An 18,495-nucleotide genomic window follows, 5' to 3' on the forward strand; every position below is an offset into this window, starting at 1 on the left:
GTTTTTCCCTTAAATCTCTTTTGGTCTGCCTAATTATGGTTTATCTTTAACTTACTGAGGTTTATACTCTTTTCCTTTTTCCTTCTGTAGCTGTGGCGGTCACTCTTTAAAGGATGTTTTTAATTTCTTGTAGCCTTTTTTACTATGCTGTTTAACTATATTGGCCTTCTTGTTGTCCTTTTAAGATCTTTTTTGATAAGTGTTGCACATCTCTTGTGAGTCTGTCATATGCTAGGACTCTTCTTGTTAGGAAGGAAATGCAAAAGAAGAACAGTATGGCAAGAAGATAATATCCCAGGAGTGGGAGATCTTCTCTTTGGGGCAGAAGGAGGAGGCTGTGTATAGGCTGACAAGAGGAAGGAGAAGTGAATGGCAGCATGTGCAGCAGTAGTAAATTAGAAAGGACAGAGCAGGAGGAGGAGATAAGGAACACTAAAGAAGTATAAGGGAAAATAATAAGGAAACAGAGCAAATCTACAGATGTGGGAAAGGAGACATAGATCAACCTACTTGGTAGTCTCTGTGTGTGTTGAAATATTTTTTTTTAAGAAGTATGTGCTGAGAGAATCTTTACTCCCCTTCCTAGTTCTTCATTCTTCTTTCTTCAGTTGCTGCTTTAATTAATTACTGCTTTTTCCCTCCTTTTACTTTTTTTGCCTTCAGCTCTACTTTCCATTCCTCCATTTGCTTGTATGTGTTTCTTCAGTGTTGGTATGTCTTGATTCCCTCGGCTGAGGCCTGTTCTGTTATACATGCTTTTTCTGTGCTGGTCCAGGAGATGTTTATATACTCAGCATGTTATCAATTTTGTGCTTGTACCCCATTTTGTCCCATTCTCAAGGCTTACCCCTCTTCGACATTGTGTGACAACACTGTTGCCATCTGTGGGACATCCTGAGTCTCCAGCCCAGGGGCTAAGTTTTCTGGATGCAGGAATCCTGCGGAGTCCTGGCTGAAAGGAGCAGGATGCTGCTGCTGTCTCAGGAAATGATGCATCAACACATAGGTGCACAAGCATATGTTCAAGGACTAAATGAGAAGTAAATGAACCACGAAGTGGCCAAATACATGGAGATCTAGATATTTGAGGCATATTATTCCAACAGGTCTCTAGAAGCCCCAAGCAGTTTGTCTTACCTTATTGGCAGGTGGGCAGGGAGGGCTTATTTGTTAAATAATTAAAGAACTAGCCTATAGAGTGAATGCACAAGCTAGGGGGTCAGGCTCCACAGGCTCCAACCATGATCAGTGTTAATGTCTGAAGCCAAGGAGAGGGAGGTGAGGGCTGTGGGCTAACCTCTGCATCCGCTGTACTGACTCTTTCAAGGTTTGTCAAGCTGCCATGTTTCCTGTTGCTCCTGGAAAGCATCTGCATGCAATGCCCACGTGTGTGACAGTGCCTGGAAACGCAGTCATAATCAGCAAAAGAACTGTATAAAAGTGGCACTTTCAGTCAGCAGTTTTCCCTCCCGAGCCAGGTCTGCTGACTTTATTAATTTGTAAAAACCAACCCAACCCCAAAGGTGGCATTTACTGCTGTGTTGTTTTGTTAATTCTGAAAACTAGCTCAGCTGAGGAGAATAAGTCCTATTGCATTTTGTGCATCTTCTGTAGAACAGTTTAATACGGTCCAACATTGATATCCGTGAAATCAATACAAGGTAGGAGGCCAAGAAAAGTGGCTGTTTGTGTCATCCAGAGAATAATTTGCTGTGGAGAACCTTTATTTGATGATAATGATTCCCAAAGCAGAGGAGACCCCACCGGTCTCCTAGGGCTGCTGCTGAGGTAGGAGTGGCCTCATTTCCTTTTGCACTTGAGCACTTTTCATGTGGAAATCACAGAAAATCAATGAAGCCTCTGCCCTGCACCCAGTCATTTTGCAGAGCAGAACATGCACTTAGGAAAACAAGAGGGGATCACAGAAGACTTCTAACTGAAGTGGGATTTGGGTAATGCTGGTATTTGAGGTTGAAAAAATACCAGTAGTATTTTATTTCTCTGATTTACAGCTAATAGGCTTTTGCCTTTCCATGGAGAGGAAGTGTTATGTAAAAGGATTTGCCTATTGTTTAGTTTCCATTTATGTCGCTTACTGCTGTCGTAGAAGTCAAAAGGGAAGGAAATCCTCTGGAGAAGTGACGTCGGATCTCGGCGGGCTTGTTTCTGGCTGGAGCCAGATCAGTGCCATAGGTTTCCAGAAGGGCTTATGTGTGCTGGGCTGGGGAAGAGGGGAAATAGGAGAGTTTGGAAAAGCACGTTGGAAAATTAGATTGAAACTGTGAGAGACTGGGGGCTTGCAGGAAGCAGAAATGGAAAAACATTGTGTTCTTCTTTGTTATATATACTCCACCCTTTCCTGCTTGGCTTTCATTATGGCCATTATTGTTTCCTCTGTCAACAAGCAAACAGCATTCTCAGCTGATCAAGAATAAATCAGCAGGAGTGTTTGCCTAAACTCTCCTAAAAAATCTCCTCCGCATCCAGCACTGTGTCTGCTACTACCTCCCACCGCACAGAGACTCCAGGCAGCCTCAGTCACTGCTACGTGCATTTGCAAAATGAAACACCCCCCTCCCCACCCGTGTGAGGAGAATAAATAGGTCAGAGACTGCGAGCGTTGTTGTAAGAACCCAAACTGATCTCTGCCTTTCTTAGGTCATCCCCACCTCCAGCAGAAGCATGCAGATGAAAGAAGCTTTATTAGTAATGTTTTAATAAATGGGACTGGCAGGATTAATAATAAATTCTATTTAAAGGCAAACAGTCCAGAATTAAAATATTTAAACATATGCATCTTACTGTTAAAGCCATATCTCATTAGAACTGGAATACATGTGCATATGTAATGTACTCCTCACCGTAACTCAGTTTGCTCTGCTTCAGCAGGGGCTGTAGCTGAGCCAGCAACTCATTGCACGTAGCTCTGAGAGCGCATCAGTTTCAAGTGCTTGTCCATGTCTCCGCCTGTAACGCTGGTGCTGATGTAATGAAACTCTCTGTGTAAGAATTAATATTCCAGTAATGCCCAGAGGTTGTAAGTGTGTAGTTAATAGCTCCCAAGGCCAATGGAAATTAACACAGCCATAGCAGTCACACATTACTTGCTGCTGGTGCAGTATATCTTTGTGAAAACTAATATAGAAAATCATTCTCTTAAGAATAGCATCAATTAACTGATTTAATTCAGCGATTAGTCACAAAATGTCTTATTCCTGTAGTGCTCCCAGTAAGTAATTTGGAAATACCTGATGATTAGGAAGCCAAATGCAAGGTGTATTTTTAATTTCAGTAGGCAAACCATGGCTGTGTTGTGCTGAACTCTGTAAGGCAGCCGTGGGCGAAGCTTTGGAAGCTTTCACAAGTAGGCATTAGCGATGCTTGATACCACTGGCTGCAGATAACCAAAAAGATATCATATTTGCCACTACAATTCTCCAGTGCTGTTTTACAGCTAAATCCCTGACAAAGGGTTTCTGCAGCTGTAGGTGCATTCTCCCCATGGGAGAGGGTGTGCACCCTACTGTAGGGGGGCTGTGTGTGACCCCATCTTGTTATAATTAACTTCCATGTCCACCAGAGTTAAACAGAAGAGGCAGACAAGGCAAAGCAACAAGACTTGGGATTTTCCTAATCCTTGCTTTTCCTACCTGAGGAAGGAGAGTCAGAGATGATGGAGGGAGAAAAGAGCAGCTGGCAGGAATCTGCTTATGGGCAAGAAACAGCGCTTTGTCTGCTTTTACATGAACAGATTCATCCATCCTTATTTCCCATTACCTCAGAGAGCCCCTATTTATGTTCTGGAAAGGATTCCCCCATTAAACGGAGTACCGACTTCTCTGGATTCTTGCAGGGGAAATGTTTCCATGGTGTATGTGCTCCTGTGATTTCTTTCTCTCTTTAACCTTGAAATGGCATTTCCTCTAGCTTTGCAAGGTGTACCTTGCTTTCTGTGCTCACAATTAAGTAAATAAGCATATGCTTGCTTGCTCTTCTCCTTTTGTCTTCATGCCCTCATTATTAATTCCAAATGTTGAGTTCAATCTATACGTGGCAGGGGAGATGAAGGGGAAGGATGGGCTAGCTGTGGAGCCACATGTTCTCAGCCGTGTGTTGTAACACCAGAGTGTATGACTTGCCAGCTAAGGGCGAGAGTCCCATTAGCCCTCACCTCCTGGTCGTACTCTGCTCTGCGCTAGGCAGCGCGTACGTGCTGGCTTAGTGCTCGGTATGATAGGCATCCCCTTTAGCAGCTGATGCGTATGGAAAAGATACCTTCTTTCTGGTACCTGCAGCTGACAGATTTAAATCAAGATTTTCATGAGGCTCTTCATGACACTCAAATTTAAGCAGGGAACCTGTTATGGCTATATTATAGAAAGCGCTACTTGCTTGCCCTCTAAATATTAGACTTTTTAGGGTCTTTCAATTTAATAATTCAGATTTTTAAATACAACAGCATCTAGCCACAGGGAGTGTTGCAGTGTTAGTGCTAGAGATGCATGCGGTGACAGCGGTCAGGATGAGTTGAATTGCTGCCACATATTTATGTCCACTCAGGACACGTGGAATACCAGTGCATGACGTAAACTTGGGGTTGTAACAAGAGTTGTATTGGCACAATTGTGCAGGAGGTGACAAGGAGCTCAAAATCTGAGCAAATTTTTCAGAAAAAGGGACCAAGATAAGAAGGTGGACCTTGGGGAGGGTGGCGTAACCTGGCCACTAACACCACCCTGCTTCTGTTCTTCTTTGCAGCTCAGGAGTGAAGACCCTGCCCCACAATGCCAAGGTGCACTACAACTATGCCAATTTTCTGAAAGACCAGGGCCGTAACGCTGAGGCAATCTACCACTACAAAACTGCTCTCAAGTAAGTTCCTGGAGGGCCTGATGGGGCTCGGTCTGTGTGGCGCAGCCTGGCATTAGTGCAGCACTTCCCTGCAGGGCATGGGGTGAGTTGCCTGCTCCTCGCTCCTGGCTCCCAGGGGCAGCTCAGCTTTCGGAGGTTGTGCAAGTTCCCTGGCTTGGGATTTGCATGTCATGAAATGAGGTAGCCTGGCTTCCTTCCAGCTCCATGTCTCTGTGTGTGTGTGTGTACACTTCGATATATGAGATAGAAATGTTACCATAGCTACACACTGAGCAATGAGGTGTCATTTACACAGCAGAATGTATGCTGGTAAGCAGGAGGTAGTTGTCATAAAGGCATTTTCAGGTTCCTGGGCCATTTATCTTAGTAAATTGTTAATGGTGCATGCCTGGAAAATGCTGGTGCTGTAGCTATCTGAAGTGCAGTAATAATAATAGTACTTGTATTGAGACTTCTGTCCACAGAGCTTTGCATGAACACTAAACTAATTGATCCTGAAAATGCTCCTGTGCAGTAACAGGGTAAATGTCATTACTGCGGTTCTGTACAGGGGGAAGCTGAAGCAGGAGGGTGAATTGCCTTGCCCATGGATGCATGGTAAATCTGGGCCCAGGGTTGAAATGTTGGAAATCTCCTCTGGTATCTCTGAAGGACCCTCCCAACCATGCGAGGATGGGGTCACTCCCTGTGACAGCATCTCTCCGCTCGCTGCTCCTGCCAGTGCTGTTAGCACAGCTCAGCGGGGGCTCGGCTGCTCCCCGCTGCCCAGGCAGCTCTTGGTGCAGCCAGAAGGTTACCCCAGCATCCAAAACCTCTCCCTTCTGGTGCTGGGGCTTGAAAGAAGGGACAAGCCCCTCGGGGGAATGAGTGCAGGGAAAAGGGTGGGGGTGGGGGTGTGGCAAGGGAAAGCAAACATGGAGGGTACAGCTAATGTCTTTGGGATTAAAAGCATATGTGAGAAGGACAGACATGTGAAGAGTGGCTCTGATGGACAGCAAGGACAGAGTTTAGCTCCATAGGGCATGTCAGGAGGTGCATTTATGTTTTGTCTTCTGGCCAGCTGACAGGGTTATACCAATGGCCCTCCACAGGCTCCTAACCCACCCAGGTTAAGCTGGGAGGACAGGAGTTCATTGTCACTGAGGAGGGACTGAACCTTTGTGAAGGTGATTTTTAGCTTTTCTGAGTAACATCCTGTTCTGTTTTACTGTGCTGGGCATTTAAGAGGTCATTTAGAAAAACCTCCATCCTATTTTTTCAATGTTTCCAGGAATGGAAAATCCAGCACAGCCATCAATAAATCGTGCTGAAGGTTAATTACTGTGACTATTGAAAATGTCCTCCTTTATTTTTAGTCTGATTTGTTTGATGTCAGCTTCCAGTCATTGGATTTGTTTTACACTTTTGCCACACTGAAGATTCCATTACCAAAAGTCTGTTTTCCATACAGTCATCATCTCTTCCCTTAACCTGCTGCTTGATACAACCCACTGATGTAGCTGCTGGTGTTTTCAGTGTTATGCGAGTTTTCGTAGTCCTCCAGTCATTCCAGTAGCTAGTCTCTGAACCTTCTCCAACTTACCAGAAAATCCCACTGCAAGTTACAAAGAAGAGGGACTAAAAAAAAGTTATCTAAGTCCTGCAGTGAATGTGCTAGTACATAGAGTAACATAACTGCTCCTACCAACATTGCCTCTGCTTGTGTAAATGGGATTTGCTGACAAAAGATTTTGCTCTTCTCTAATGTAGCAGCACCCATTTATTATAATTATAATACTGTCTTCTGCTCTGCAGTATTTTAATTATGAAAGAGTCTGTTTTGAGAGATGATTGCAAACATTTCCTCAACGTTATTAGCATAGTTTGTGCTGATTTTACTGTTTATAGAGCATCTGAAGCCTTGTCGGGGCTGGGAGCCACACAGAACAAACCATGCTCTTCTCTAGGTACTCGGTGTCTCAGTGGCACTGGTGCTAATGCTCCTCTTGCTTCAGTAATTTCAGGATTAGTTGGCACTTCTGAAAAGCAAGCTCCTGTCCCCACCTTGCGCATTTGCTATCTGACCTCGTGGTGCAGATCAGGAGTTGGGAGTTTCCTGTTGCCTTCATCACTGGGAAGCTGCATTATTTGGTCCCACCACCTCATCATCTCTCTGCACTTATGCTTTCCTTACTTTTGCCCCGTCTTCCCACTCCTGTCATGGGGAAGTTATTTGGGGCCTGTATAATAAGCAATAAAACAGTGTAAATAAAGAGTGTAGTGTGTTCTCCTGTTGAGAATTGCATTCTGTGTTTTCTCCTCAAGACATACCCTTTCTGAAATACTTGGGGTTGTGTGTGCCTATGCATGATGGGTGCATTGAAGCAGTGGAGGTGGTGATGGACTTAATGGTTAGACTAGATGACCTTCAAGGTCCTTTCCAACCTAGTTGATTCTGTGGATGTGGGACAGGCAACATAATTGTGGATATAGTGGAAGACCCTAGACAGGTATCGCAGATAAAAATAGATTTCATGTCCAAGCTATTTACCTATCCTCACAGACTCCAGCTGTGCAATTGCTGTTCTGATTGTAGACCAATTACTCTACAATTAGATAGAAGGAAGTAGCTGTAATATCCTGACCAGATTTTGATGGTTCAGGGTATTTTTGGCCACTGGCCTGATCTGAAAATGGAAGAACAGCTGGGAAGTCGAAGCACCACTTCATGAATTTCCTCATCAGGGAGTAGGTAGACCAGTAGCTTGGGTGCTAACACAACAAGTTTCTCTGACTTCCCCCAGGTACCCCTTATTGGGTGTCTGCTCTTTGGGTGGATCCACACTGCCCAGACTACAGAAAACCCAAGCTACTCAAAAGGCTTTGCAGTCCAGTGGCAGCACCATCAGAAGTATGAGAGATCAAAATATCATATCTGCCTAGTGCACAGTGAGCAGATCAATAAGGGAATTAATAAGGAAATGGAGTCAATAAGGAACACGGACTGCTGCCACCGCCACCCCCGCAGGGAGCTCCTGGGAGGTAGGAGAGGGAGAGCAGCATCACCCTGTACCGGCTGTGTCTGAGGCACATGGATAATGGCTCATCCATCACTCCAGCTCACTTCTAAAGCTTGTTGCCAAATTACAATGTAGGTCTGCTTGATCTCCAGTGAATGAGTCTTAACTGTTTGCTAAACAAAAGTGATCCTGTCAGTCCGCACTCGGCTGTTTGAACCGCTCACAATTACCATTCCACCAACGTAACAGTGCGTTTCTACACTCTGCTTCCCTGCCAGAAGTGTCAGTTGCCATGTAGCTATTTAGCAAAGCAACCCATCACTCCTGTGAAGGAGGCAGGTGATGTTGTAGCTGTAGCTGTGGGAAAGGATCTTGAAGTGCACACAGGTTGTGTAGTGAAATAACAGCAATTGAGACTAAATCCTGGCAAAGTTGATCCCTGGTGCTTTAATCGCTTGCTCCCATTCCTGCTTTCAAAGGCAGGCAGGATCCTTTGCTGGCAGGTGTTGGTGCATCTCTGTTAACTTCAGAGCAAATAAGTGGTAGAGGAGAGAAGAAAGTGGTTTCTCTGATGGCAAAACTGGAGGGCAGGTTTCCAAGGCAAATTTGGCAGTTGATCCCGATAGCCACCTGTTGATGCCATTGCAGGTGGCCTGTCAAAAAACTTATTCCTCACCCCAGCCCAGGGGCCAGTGACACAACACCCTGATTTAGGCCTAGGTAATCTAATCATGTCCAAGAGCAGGGGAAGTGAAAACTGAAATTAAATGCAAAAATGGAGAATGACACTTGAACTGGAGATAGGGAGAATGAAAAGAAGAAAGTTCTGTGTATGTAAGAAAAGCTCCTCCCTAACATTGGGTTCCTAGAAGGGGAATGGAAGCAGAGCCCCTTGGAGATGCAAGATGAGTTACCTGTAAGCAGACCTGATGAACAGCTGGTGTTCTGCAGTTGTAGCAGTGGGTTATAAACCTTTCAGTTTACCTTCAGTAAAACAAGAAAAACACACTGCTGGATTAGACTGCTTCGCTGATTTGCCTGACATATGGTAGTGACCCTGGGAGGCACTTCTGGGTTTTTTTCCTGCCAGAAGTAAAGGCCAGAAATACTCCATCTGAGATGCAAGTTGACCATGGCTACTCTGCAAGCTGTCCTTAACATTTTTGCTGCTGCTTCTGCTGCAGATTTGTGGCTGTTGCTAGCATTTTCAGAGACCCCCTGCTCCTAGATATCAAATGGTGCTGGTCTTACAAGAAATAAAACTTGTCTCACCACTCTTGTGTTTGGGAGTGAGACTATGTGGTTGTGCAAGCTCACACAAATACAAACAACTCTGATGTTCTAATGAAGATGTTTTTGCTGTTGTTGATAGTTGCCACGCTTTTGTCCTACTTCTCCCCAGCCTTGTGTACTTGATGTTGCTGTTGAGACTGGTTTATCACTCCCCAGGAACGCACATGAGCTGACATGCAGAGAGAGAAAAACAGCAGAGCCTTAAAACCTATTTGGTGAACATTTGTTATGTCTTCAATAACCCTTCTGACAATGGAGAGGGGGAAAAAAAAATCACCTTCCCTGCTCCAATTGCACTCATTCAAAATTCTAATTCCCAAAGCAGCTCTGTCCTACCATCTATCTCTGAGTTTGTTGCCAGGGCTGTGCTTCCCATGAATGGCAGATCGATGTGAGCAACAGCAGGTAAGACTGAAGGAGGTTGCTGGGTTTCTTGCTGGAGTTGGGTGAATAAATGTGCTAATAATAGTTCTGTGCCATTCAAGCTACATTTCTGTGTCTGGCAAAAGGTCAACACCCTAAAAATCCATGTTTGCACTTTTGGATATGAAAACATATAGATTTGTCCTTAATTAGAAGATATCAGTAGAGTATTGTGTTTAACAGTGGGGGAGAAAGAGTTATCTTTGTATAAAGGCAGATATTGTGACCATCAAATGATACAAAATGGTTGAATTATTTCTTCATAACTGATTTTTGCTGGATGAAAGTCACAGAAATGAACCAGGATTGGTGGACTAAAAAAGGAAAAGTGCTGGAAAGAAAGAAATACAAATAGTAAGGCTAGGGGGGAGGGAGAGACACTCTAGGCTGGCCCTGCATGCATCAGGCACCTTGGGGCAACCTGGAGCTGGTCTCTGGCATGCTGCTTTTTTCCCAGAGGAGGTATGGGCAAGCGTGTGAACTGACTCATACCATCAGTGTAATACCTTATAGTATAGAGTCCTGCAGGAAGTACCAACATATATATAATACTGTGAGTTTATGTACATAAACGTGCAAGTGTGTGTATATGAGAATGCACATGTCTGCTGTGTGTGTGTGTATGTGTCCGTTAACAAATTCATAGCCACAAGCTCCCCCTGACTTTCCCTGCCAAATACTGCTGACCAAACAGGGCAGGAAGGGGACCAGCCTGCCATGAAGAAACCTCCATTCTCCCTTGTGGCATCTTCCAGAGAAGGGAGCCTCTGGGCAGCACGCAGGAACCCTTGGGTTGGTTTTCTCTGTGGCTTGAGGAGCTGCTCTGGTGCTCAACCTTGAGAGAGAGAGTGGGCTAGGAGGCAGGTGAACCAGTATGAAAACACTTGATGCTGTGACATGTGTGGTCTGGCTCTTGCAGAACTTGCAAATAATACAGCTTAGGGCATTGCTTACAGCATGGAAACTGGGAATGCTGGTTTATGGCATCAAGAAGTGTCATGAGATTATGGTTATGTATACTTGGTACTTGAACAGACTACATGGAGGAGCAGGGAGGAGGAAGCAGTGGGGGTACCATACCCGTATCCCTCACTGAGGGAATTGGTTCATACCATCACTGGAGTAGCTAGACAAAAAGGAGCAAGCGAGGCTTTCTCCTTTCTACCCACTCCACTTTAGAAATAAAGCCCTAATGCTGTAAGGGAGTCTCAGGTTTCTTGCTAAGCTTTCCCACACACCTTCCCACTGGGTTTTTATATATCTTAAATCAACAGTATCTGGGGTTGTTTAAATTCAGTTAAATTGCACTCTCCATGCAGTAAAAAAATTGTGTTCATACAGTCCTTTATGTGTGTGTGTGTCTGTGTGTGTACGCCTTGAAAATGCCTCTCAGTGTGGACTGCAGGTGGCCTTGGATACCATCTGTGATTTATTTCTGGAAAGAATTAAAATACCAGCACCATTTGTTAGCCTGTTTTTACAGTGAGTCAAAAATGTGCAGCGCTGCTTTACTGCGACTGCCAGGGCTGCATTTGCTCCCGAAACTGTGAGTGCCCTTCTGACACTTACTGTTACTTAAGTCAGGCCCTTGGAGCAAGCCCTCTGGTTAGGCATTTGATGAAACATCTTCACAGAGACTTCATATAATACCCTGTGTTAGTGGATGTTACAGACTTGAGGCAGACTGCATCCAAGCAGTCAGAGACATCTTTGCATGAGGTTCTTCCAAATCACACTTTGACATTAGGCTTTTGGGATAATTGGTACTCTTGTGTACTTATATGGTGCCTGTCCTGTAGCTAGACTAAACTGTTGAGTGATGTAATAGTAATTGATGGCTGAAAAGGCTGCCTGATAATTTAAATTAGAGATTTAATGGCCTTTACAACACAGTGCATGGGATGATGGCCAAATTACTTCAGTCAGTGTAATTTATTTTTTAACCTGTTGTCTATAAAGCACTAATCCCTGCCTGTATTGGGGCATGCTCCACCCCTGTTCAGTTTTTCTGCTTTTTTGTGATCAAATATCAATCAAGGCACATTTACTCAAAACCCAGACTGGTGTAAGTGCAACCATGAGCCCTCATTGCAGAGGCAGGATGTATGCAGTGTAACTGCACTGACCGAGATGGAAGCTGGATGTGACTGCTGGGATGGACAGATGTATGTATAACTTATGTCTGGATGCTGGTATTTACAGGCAGGGTCCCTTCCTAGACTGTGGTTTCTGTCATGGGTGCAGGTCCTTCTACACTGTCCTTCAGGGACTTGCTGGCTTTTCAAATGCATCTTCTTGGAGAAGAGCCCCCATCAGCTGTGAGAGTGATTGCTATAGCCTTCCTCAGGCACTGTGTCATTGCTCTGACTACTTACTTACCTATCAGGGACTGATCCTAAAAATCTGGGGAATTGAAAATGCTTCCCTAATGAAGCTGCAAAGCTGTTGTCTTATTGGGACAAGGTATCCATTTTGATTTTTTATGTGGGCTTTGCAGAGAGCAACTTACAGCTCTATTTTGCAGGCATTGAAGTCTACTTTTCACTTTTGGGTAATGAGGACCTCCAATCCAAGGGTTAATTACTCTTTCTCACAACCATTTCTTTTTCCCTAGCCTTGCTGTCCTTGTCTTTATGAAAACTTTGTTCAAAGAATGACTAGGTAGCACTGATTATTGTCATGACAAATCATCAGAGACTTCACTGGTTCATACCAAGGGTCAGCAGAAAAATGGGGTCCCAGTGCATGTCTGTCAAGGCTAACCTTGAGACTTTCTGTGAAGGCTTGGCAGGAGTAGTTGAGGCACTCTGCTTATCATCAGACTTTTGAATGGCCTCTGCAAGCAATTTGAGCAGTGCTGGAATGGGGCTGCTCTGATTTACAGCAAAGACTGAGGCAACCCCACACATCTTGGAGACAGCCGTGATCACAGGTGGCAGTATGGGGCTGTACAGCTTCCTCCGGCACCTGTGAACCTTGGGAGATGACAGGCGTGATTTCACCCCATCTGCTTAGGTGAGATATATGTTGTTATTTCATCCCCTCATGTAACAGTTTGTTTGAAGAACTCACTCGATGGTCTCCTGTTTGCTGTGGTGTCCTTCTAGTTTCTGTGGGCTCTGTGGAGGTGCCTGCACAGTTCACACTGTCTGTAAGTCAGGTGTGTCATGAATTTAGTCCTGTGTTTGGCTTGAGTGGTTTCCTGAATTTTCAGGATGTACATGGATCCTGCATAAATTCTTTGTGTGAGAGCGTAAGCAGGCAGCCCAGTTTGATAACCCCGTGTTGCCTCTGCATTGCAGAAAACATGTGAGTTTAGCAGGAAAGGTTTAATTTATTTATATTTAGCAGTGACATTGTTTGAGTTAAAATCTTTTCTTTCCCCTTAACTCTCTTAAGCTTCTAGCCCTGCCCAAATTTGAAAATGTGATGAAAATTAATAAAATGTAGCATTGTTTAATGTGTTACAGGTTTGTTTTTTAAATAGCATGCTTCTGGATATGTTTGTTTGTTTGTTTGTTTGTTTTTTAACGAATGCCAGGCTCAAAGAATTTATAGGGCTTTTGTCAATTTACAGATTAAATCTGTTCAGCTTCTCTTTTTTCACATTTCTGTTCTGGAGAGGTTTCCCTTGTTACTAAGGTACAGCATGACTGACATCCCCTGCGCTCTGCCTATCAGCCTTGGACCCTGGTTAAGGGGTTTGCTGGTGGCAGGGCACTCACGGGCTGCTGGACGGGAGGAGAAGCCATACCGACAGGACCTTTCTTCCTTCTACCTATCTCTGGCTGTGATTCAGCACTTACTATTTATACTGAATTGGCCTCTGGAGGTCTCAGCTGAGATGAAGACCCTGCTGTGCCAGCCACTGACAGTAGCTGGAGGTTGTCATCACCACAGAGGACTTGTGCTGTGAGCAGAGGGGAAATAGTATGGGGAAGGGAAGTTTTATTGTCACTTTAGTGATGGGGCATGAAGACCCTGAGAGACAGACTTGTCCTATGCCATGTGGGAAATGTGGCAGATAAGACCCCTGTCTCTCAGTGTCCACATTGTAGGTTCTCAGTACCAAAACTTGGGTGGCTTCTGCCCAGTTGAGGTGGGCTGAGGTACCCAAGGCATCCCCCTGCCCTTCAGCAGCAGCAGGGATGGAGGACACCCTGGGTGGGTGTCTGAAATAGTTGTAGGTACTGGTGATCAGTCACTACCCCCCGCCTCTGCTGACATCTTGAGCAGGACCTCCCTCCATCAGGACCTAAGCAGGTCCATGTAGTGCCAGTAAGGTCCCTAACGGGACCCTCAGAGCTGCTCAGGGGTTCTCTGAGAGCCCCTGTCACCCTGCTGGGGTGAGATCGCTCTCTGTCTTATTCCTAGTGTTGTGTCAGACCCTGAGCTGAACCACCTCAAAGCTGAGTATGTGGCAATGGGCGTGATATAATACCCAATGCTGGGCTGTGCTGAGTACAGCCAGGAGTCTGACTGCTTTGTCACTCTTTTACTGAAGAAGATTATGCCTGAGGCTTTCAAAGGAACCTAAAAGTGTTAGATCTCTCACTTGTCTGACTTTCAACAGGATTTCCAAGTGTGGGGGTTTTTTTAAATATAAAAAATCCCAGCCTGCCACAAACCTTCTGACAAGCTGAAGGGTGTTGCCTTTGAGGAAATATTGATGCAACTACTAAAACTTTTCAAGAAAAAAACAGCTGCTGCTTAATATTGCAGGATCATCTCTCCCTCGATAAAAGGAATTCAAATGCTGCAAATTGAAGTCCTTTCTGAGAAAGACATAGGATCTGGCTCTGTGACTTACAGGTCTGCACATCATGTAAAGCAGCTCTTGGAACAAGGTGCCACACTTGTCATGAGGTCATGGCCCAAGCTGTTGCCAGTGCAGGATTGTTCCCCGTAGAATGACTGGTCTCGGAATTATATCGTCAAGTTTTAATTCAACCTGACATAGAGCTTTATTGAGAACGTACATAAATACATGATATAATATTAAAATTGGAAAATTTGCTTGAAATAGTATAACAGAGTAAATATAAAATGGGCAGTATTAAAATTTGGCACAGATGAAACATTATTCATGTAACATTCTTTCTTTTGTTGGCAAAATGATGTCAATAAAATACTATAGTATGTTTTGGAATGGGGCAAAACATGCCTTAAAAACAAGTTGCCATGCTGCCAGCAAGTAATTGGGCTTGGGTAATTTAAAGACCTGAGTCTGTGAGCTTAATCTGTCTGAAATGAGCCTTGTGGATGCTGAGCACTGCGGTAGGGTCGCACAGGAACTGTGAGACCTGAGAGCCAGTAGCAGCGAAGTATCCTGTGGTATGGAGGACTGGCAAGAGGAAGTCTGCCCCAAGGCTTTTCAACCCCTCTTGTCTTACCATGAGAGAGGTAACACAGCCTGTTCTCATGGTGGTGCAGCAGTGGTAATTAATCACAGCTGCTTCAAAGGTGGAGCATCCCCTACAAGTTGCTAATTTTAAACACATTCTTTAATCAAAAGATGTATTAACAGCAAACAGGCACACTAGATCTCCCCGGCTGAATCAGTTGCTGATTTTTCTCTCTAGCAGAAATGAATACTCTTGCAGCCCCTTTGAATATTGTGCAAGAGGATGCAGGCAGGTTTTTTCTTTGTGCTGCTGCTGCCCTGGCATGGCTGTTAGGTTAATGATGGCCACTGTTGCTTACAGCTTTTATAATGGCTTTAAAGACTCATGTCTCAAGTCACTGAGAATATGCTTTTGACAAGCTTATCATCGATGCTTGGAGGGCAGCAAGGGGCCGGGCAGAACCATGGGAAGGCACTGGGATGGGGCATCAGGGACTGTCACCCTGGTATGTGACATCTCAGGGCTGTCCTAGCTCAGAGAGGTGGCTCTGGGCTAATTTGTGGTGGCTGTAGGGGACTGCCCAGCCCCTGGAAGCCAGTGTTGCAGTCCTTTCTGTACTGTACCTGGTAGTTTCCCTCGCAAATTGTGTGTTAACTTGGCCCGATCCCCTGTTGCTCTCCGCCCCTGTGCAGCGATGGCTGTGCAAAACCCACATTATACTCTTTAAGAGTGAGTGGGGTGTTGTCACGCTAATGCCTTTTGCCCCCTGAATACTTCTGGCACCAGCCCAAGGGCCGTTTAAAGGCAGGACTGCAAGCAGAGCTTGCCAGTTGTTTAAGTGGTCCCTCTCGATCTGAATTAAAAGAATTAAAATTCTTGGTGAATTATAGGTTGTAGTCATGACAACAAATTCCCTTCCTTTCTCTTTTTTTCTGGAATTGCTAAACAAAACCCTGCAATTTTTTTTCTTAACTAATGTTTCAGGTAATAACAGCATTAAATTGAAAAGCAAAATAGATGGTCATCAGAGTTTTGATGACTGTATATGTTTTATGCCTGGTATCTTCTTATGAAACTGGAAATCTCTTGACTGTGCAAGTCAATAAAGCTTTTGTTCGATGGTATGAGAGGGAATCTTGCAAGCCTAAAAGAAGCGGGGATAATTACTAACAGGAGTTCTTGTGCGGTGTATACCTGTAATAGTTAAAGGGAAAGCTGCTTAAATTTATTCTGACAATTGCAGATACAGCACTGGAGGAATCATTTGAATTATTCATTCTGCAACAGGGAAACAACCCTCTTCCCTTTAGAAATGAAATCCCAGTCTGATTTTAAATGTACTTTTATGGGTTGGTTTATTTTTTTAAAGTAATTTTGACATTTCAAGACTTCTATTATAATAACCTGTGAATGCAGGTTTAAAAAGAAAATTATTCTGATTTCTAAAAGAAAGGAGAAACCGATTTTTTTACATATGAACCGCTTCTTGTAGAATAAGTTTAATGAAATTCAGCCTTCTTTCATAAATAATGCAGCACTTGCATTTGATTAGGTGAAGCCTAGAGGAATTTCTACCTCATCAAATGCATGGCAAGAAGGATATTGCCTGCAGACTGCTACCATTATCAATGGTGGTGGCAAGGAAAATACAGCTCCATGTGTGTCCAGACAGAAAGCTTTGTTTCTTAAGAGAAGTTGCAAAACAAGGTGTAGATGTTCCAACAACTGACTCCTTGTGTCTCAGAGTGTCCTGACTATTTGTAAAACAAGGTCTGGCTTCTGAATGTTATCATTATTGTGGCATGAAGGGACTCCAGGTTAACTGGAGATCTCCTTGTCCTGGTAATGTGTTTCTGAGTCTTCCAAGAAAAAAAAATACATGTGGGGAAGAGACAAACTTTGCATCAGAGAGCTTACAGTCAAAATAAGCAAAATAGACATCGGGAATCATTGGGGCCCATTTCAGAAGTCTTGAAAAACAGCACAAACCTCACAATAACATAAAAATGGAAAAAAAAATGTACATGGGCCTCCATTCATTAAAACAATACATTACATACAGCAAAAAGCAAACCAGTTTGCAAGTGGTGTATCTGCAAGTTTTGCAGAAACATTTTGAGAGTTCTTGAGTAAATGTTGCTTTAATTAGTCACCTATGGTCAAATTTTATGCTTTCCTCTAAATCCAGCCACAAGACTTTGTTTTACTCTGGTTTTATCCCCAGGAAGCTGTTACTAACAGCAGTGGGTGTGCATAAACAGAGGGTAGTTTGAATAAGGCCATTAGTCCTTTAGTCAACATCCATATTAGTAAATAAAAAAGGGTCTGGTCCCTGTTCTCTAGCCCTGAGGCCAAACGGTGTAAATTGACTGGCAAGTGTTCAGGAAGTGTTTGCATCCTCTGAGAGACAGTAGCTGAGCCCAAGCTGGCTTTTGGGACCAAACCCTGGTCTGGGCTCAGCCCAGGACCACTCCTGGGAACTATTCGAGGGTGGTGTTAGGCATCATGTTAAGAGTATAACAGCATGGATGGTCGTGGGCTCAGGCTCTGGCTCTGATTACTTTACTAGGGGTGATGCTCTCTTAGGGCTTGGTTATGCTCTGCTGAACTCAGTTGAGCGGCTTCTTGCTCTGTTGCTGTAATAAAGTAATATTCCAAATAAAACTGGAAAGAACGGAACCCTAACAGCCAAGCCGAACACCACTGCCTTACTTCACTGTGCTCAGATTTTTCTTTTAAGTTTGTTCAGATATGTAAAATTACAAATGTCGAAGTTCTTCAGGCCAGATGCTAAGTGGGTTTAACCTGACAGTTTGTGCTAGCTGAGGTTCTGGTTTTTCATTTATATTTCTTGGAAAGGGCAATGAGATGTAATGAATAAATGTAAAACAGAAGAAATAGAGCCCAGGATACATGGGAGACGTGCTTGCATCCTGTGATTTGCTGTCGAGAGGTTTTAGCACTGAGCTCAGAAATGTATTTATGGAACTGCTGGTCAGAACTGTGCAATTTAAAGGTGAAATCAGTTCTCTTTTTTAATCTTGAGTTTTCATTCCTCTCTCTCCTGGGCCTAAAATGTCATGGGAGCACTAGAGGCCAAAAGCAGAATTAATTTCTGAAAGTTTGAGAGCAAACCCATCAGGTTTAGGGCTGTAAAATGTTAATCTGTTTCTGACTTTCCCAAGAATTGTCTGAAATACTTTTGCCCACTCATAACTCAAGCAACTTCATGTCAGATATTAGAGCTGGTTGTGTGAGTACTGACAGAAGTAATGCGCAGCTTTTATCCTACCCAACTGGAAAAAAAATCTCAAAAATATAAGTCTCAGACCATTTTTTGGTCCAAAACAATGTCAAAATCCTGTGGAAGAGATGGGAAACATTTCTGAGCCCTAGGTCATTTGCCCTAAGATGAGTAGGACATTCTTCATTCAAGACCCTGGTCAAGGTATCACACAGAGGTGCGTCCCAAGTGCTGAAGAGCAAGCAAGCTTCGTCCTTTCTATTGTTCCCCTGCTGTTGCTGTGGAAAGCATTTTTCCCAGCCTGCTTCAATTGGGGAGG

The 18,495-nt window shown here is 44.0% G+C and overlaps 1 protein-coding gene across 6 annotated transcripts in view; it reads left to right on the forward strand.

The window, feature by feature from the left end:
• Positions 1 to 18,495, forward strand: part of TMTC1 (transmembrane O-mannosyltransferase targeting cadherins 1) — a 146,069-nt gene that overhangs the window by 100,576 nt on the left and 26,998 nt on the right. For all 6 annotated transcript variants that reach the window (XM_074902093.1, XM_074902096.1, XM_074902094.1 and 3 more), the window contains one exon: positions 4,759 to 4,872. In XM_074902093.1, the coding sequence (XP_074758194.1) occupies positions 4,759 to 4,872 (114 nt within the window). The remainder of the gene's footprint in view (positions 1 to 4,758; positions 4,873 to 18,495) is intronic.

Source organism: Athene noctua, chromosome 3, assembly GCF_965140245.1.
Source record: "Athene noctua chromosome 3, bAthNoc1.hap1.1, whole genome shotgun sequence".
NCBI lineage: Eukaryota > Metazoa > Chordata > Aves > Strigiformes > Strigidae > Athene > Athene noctua.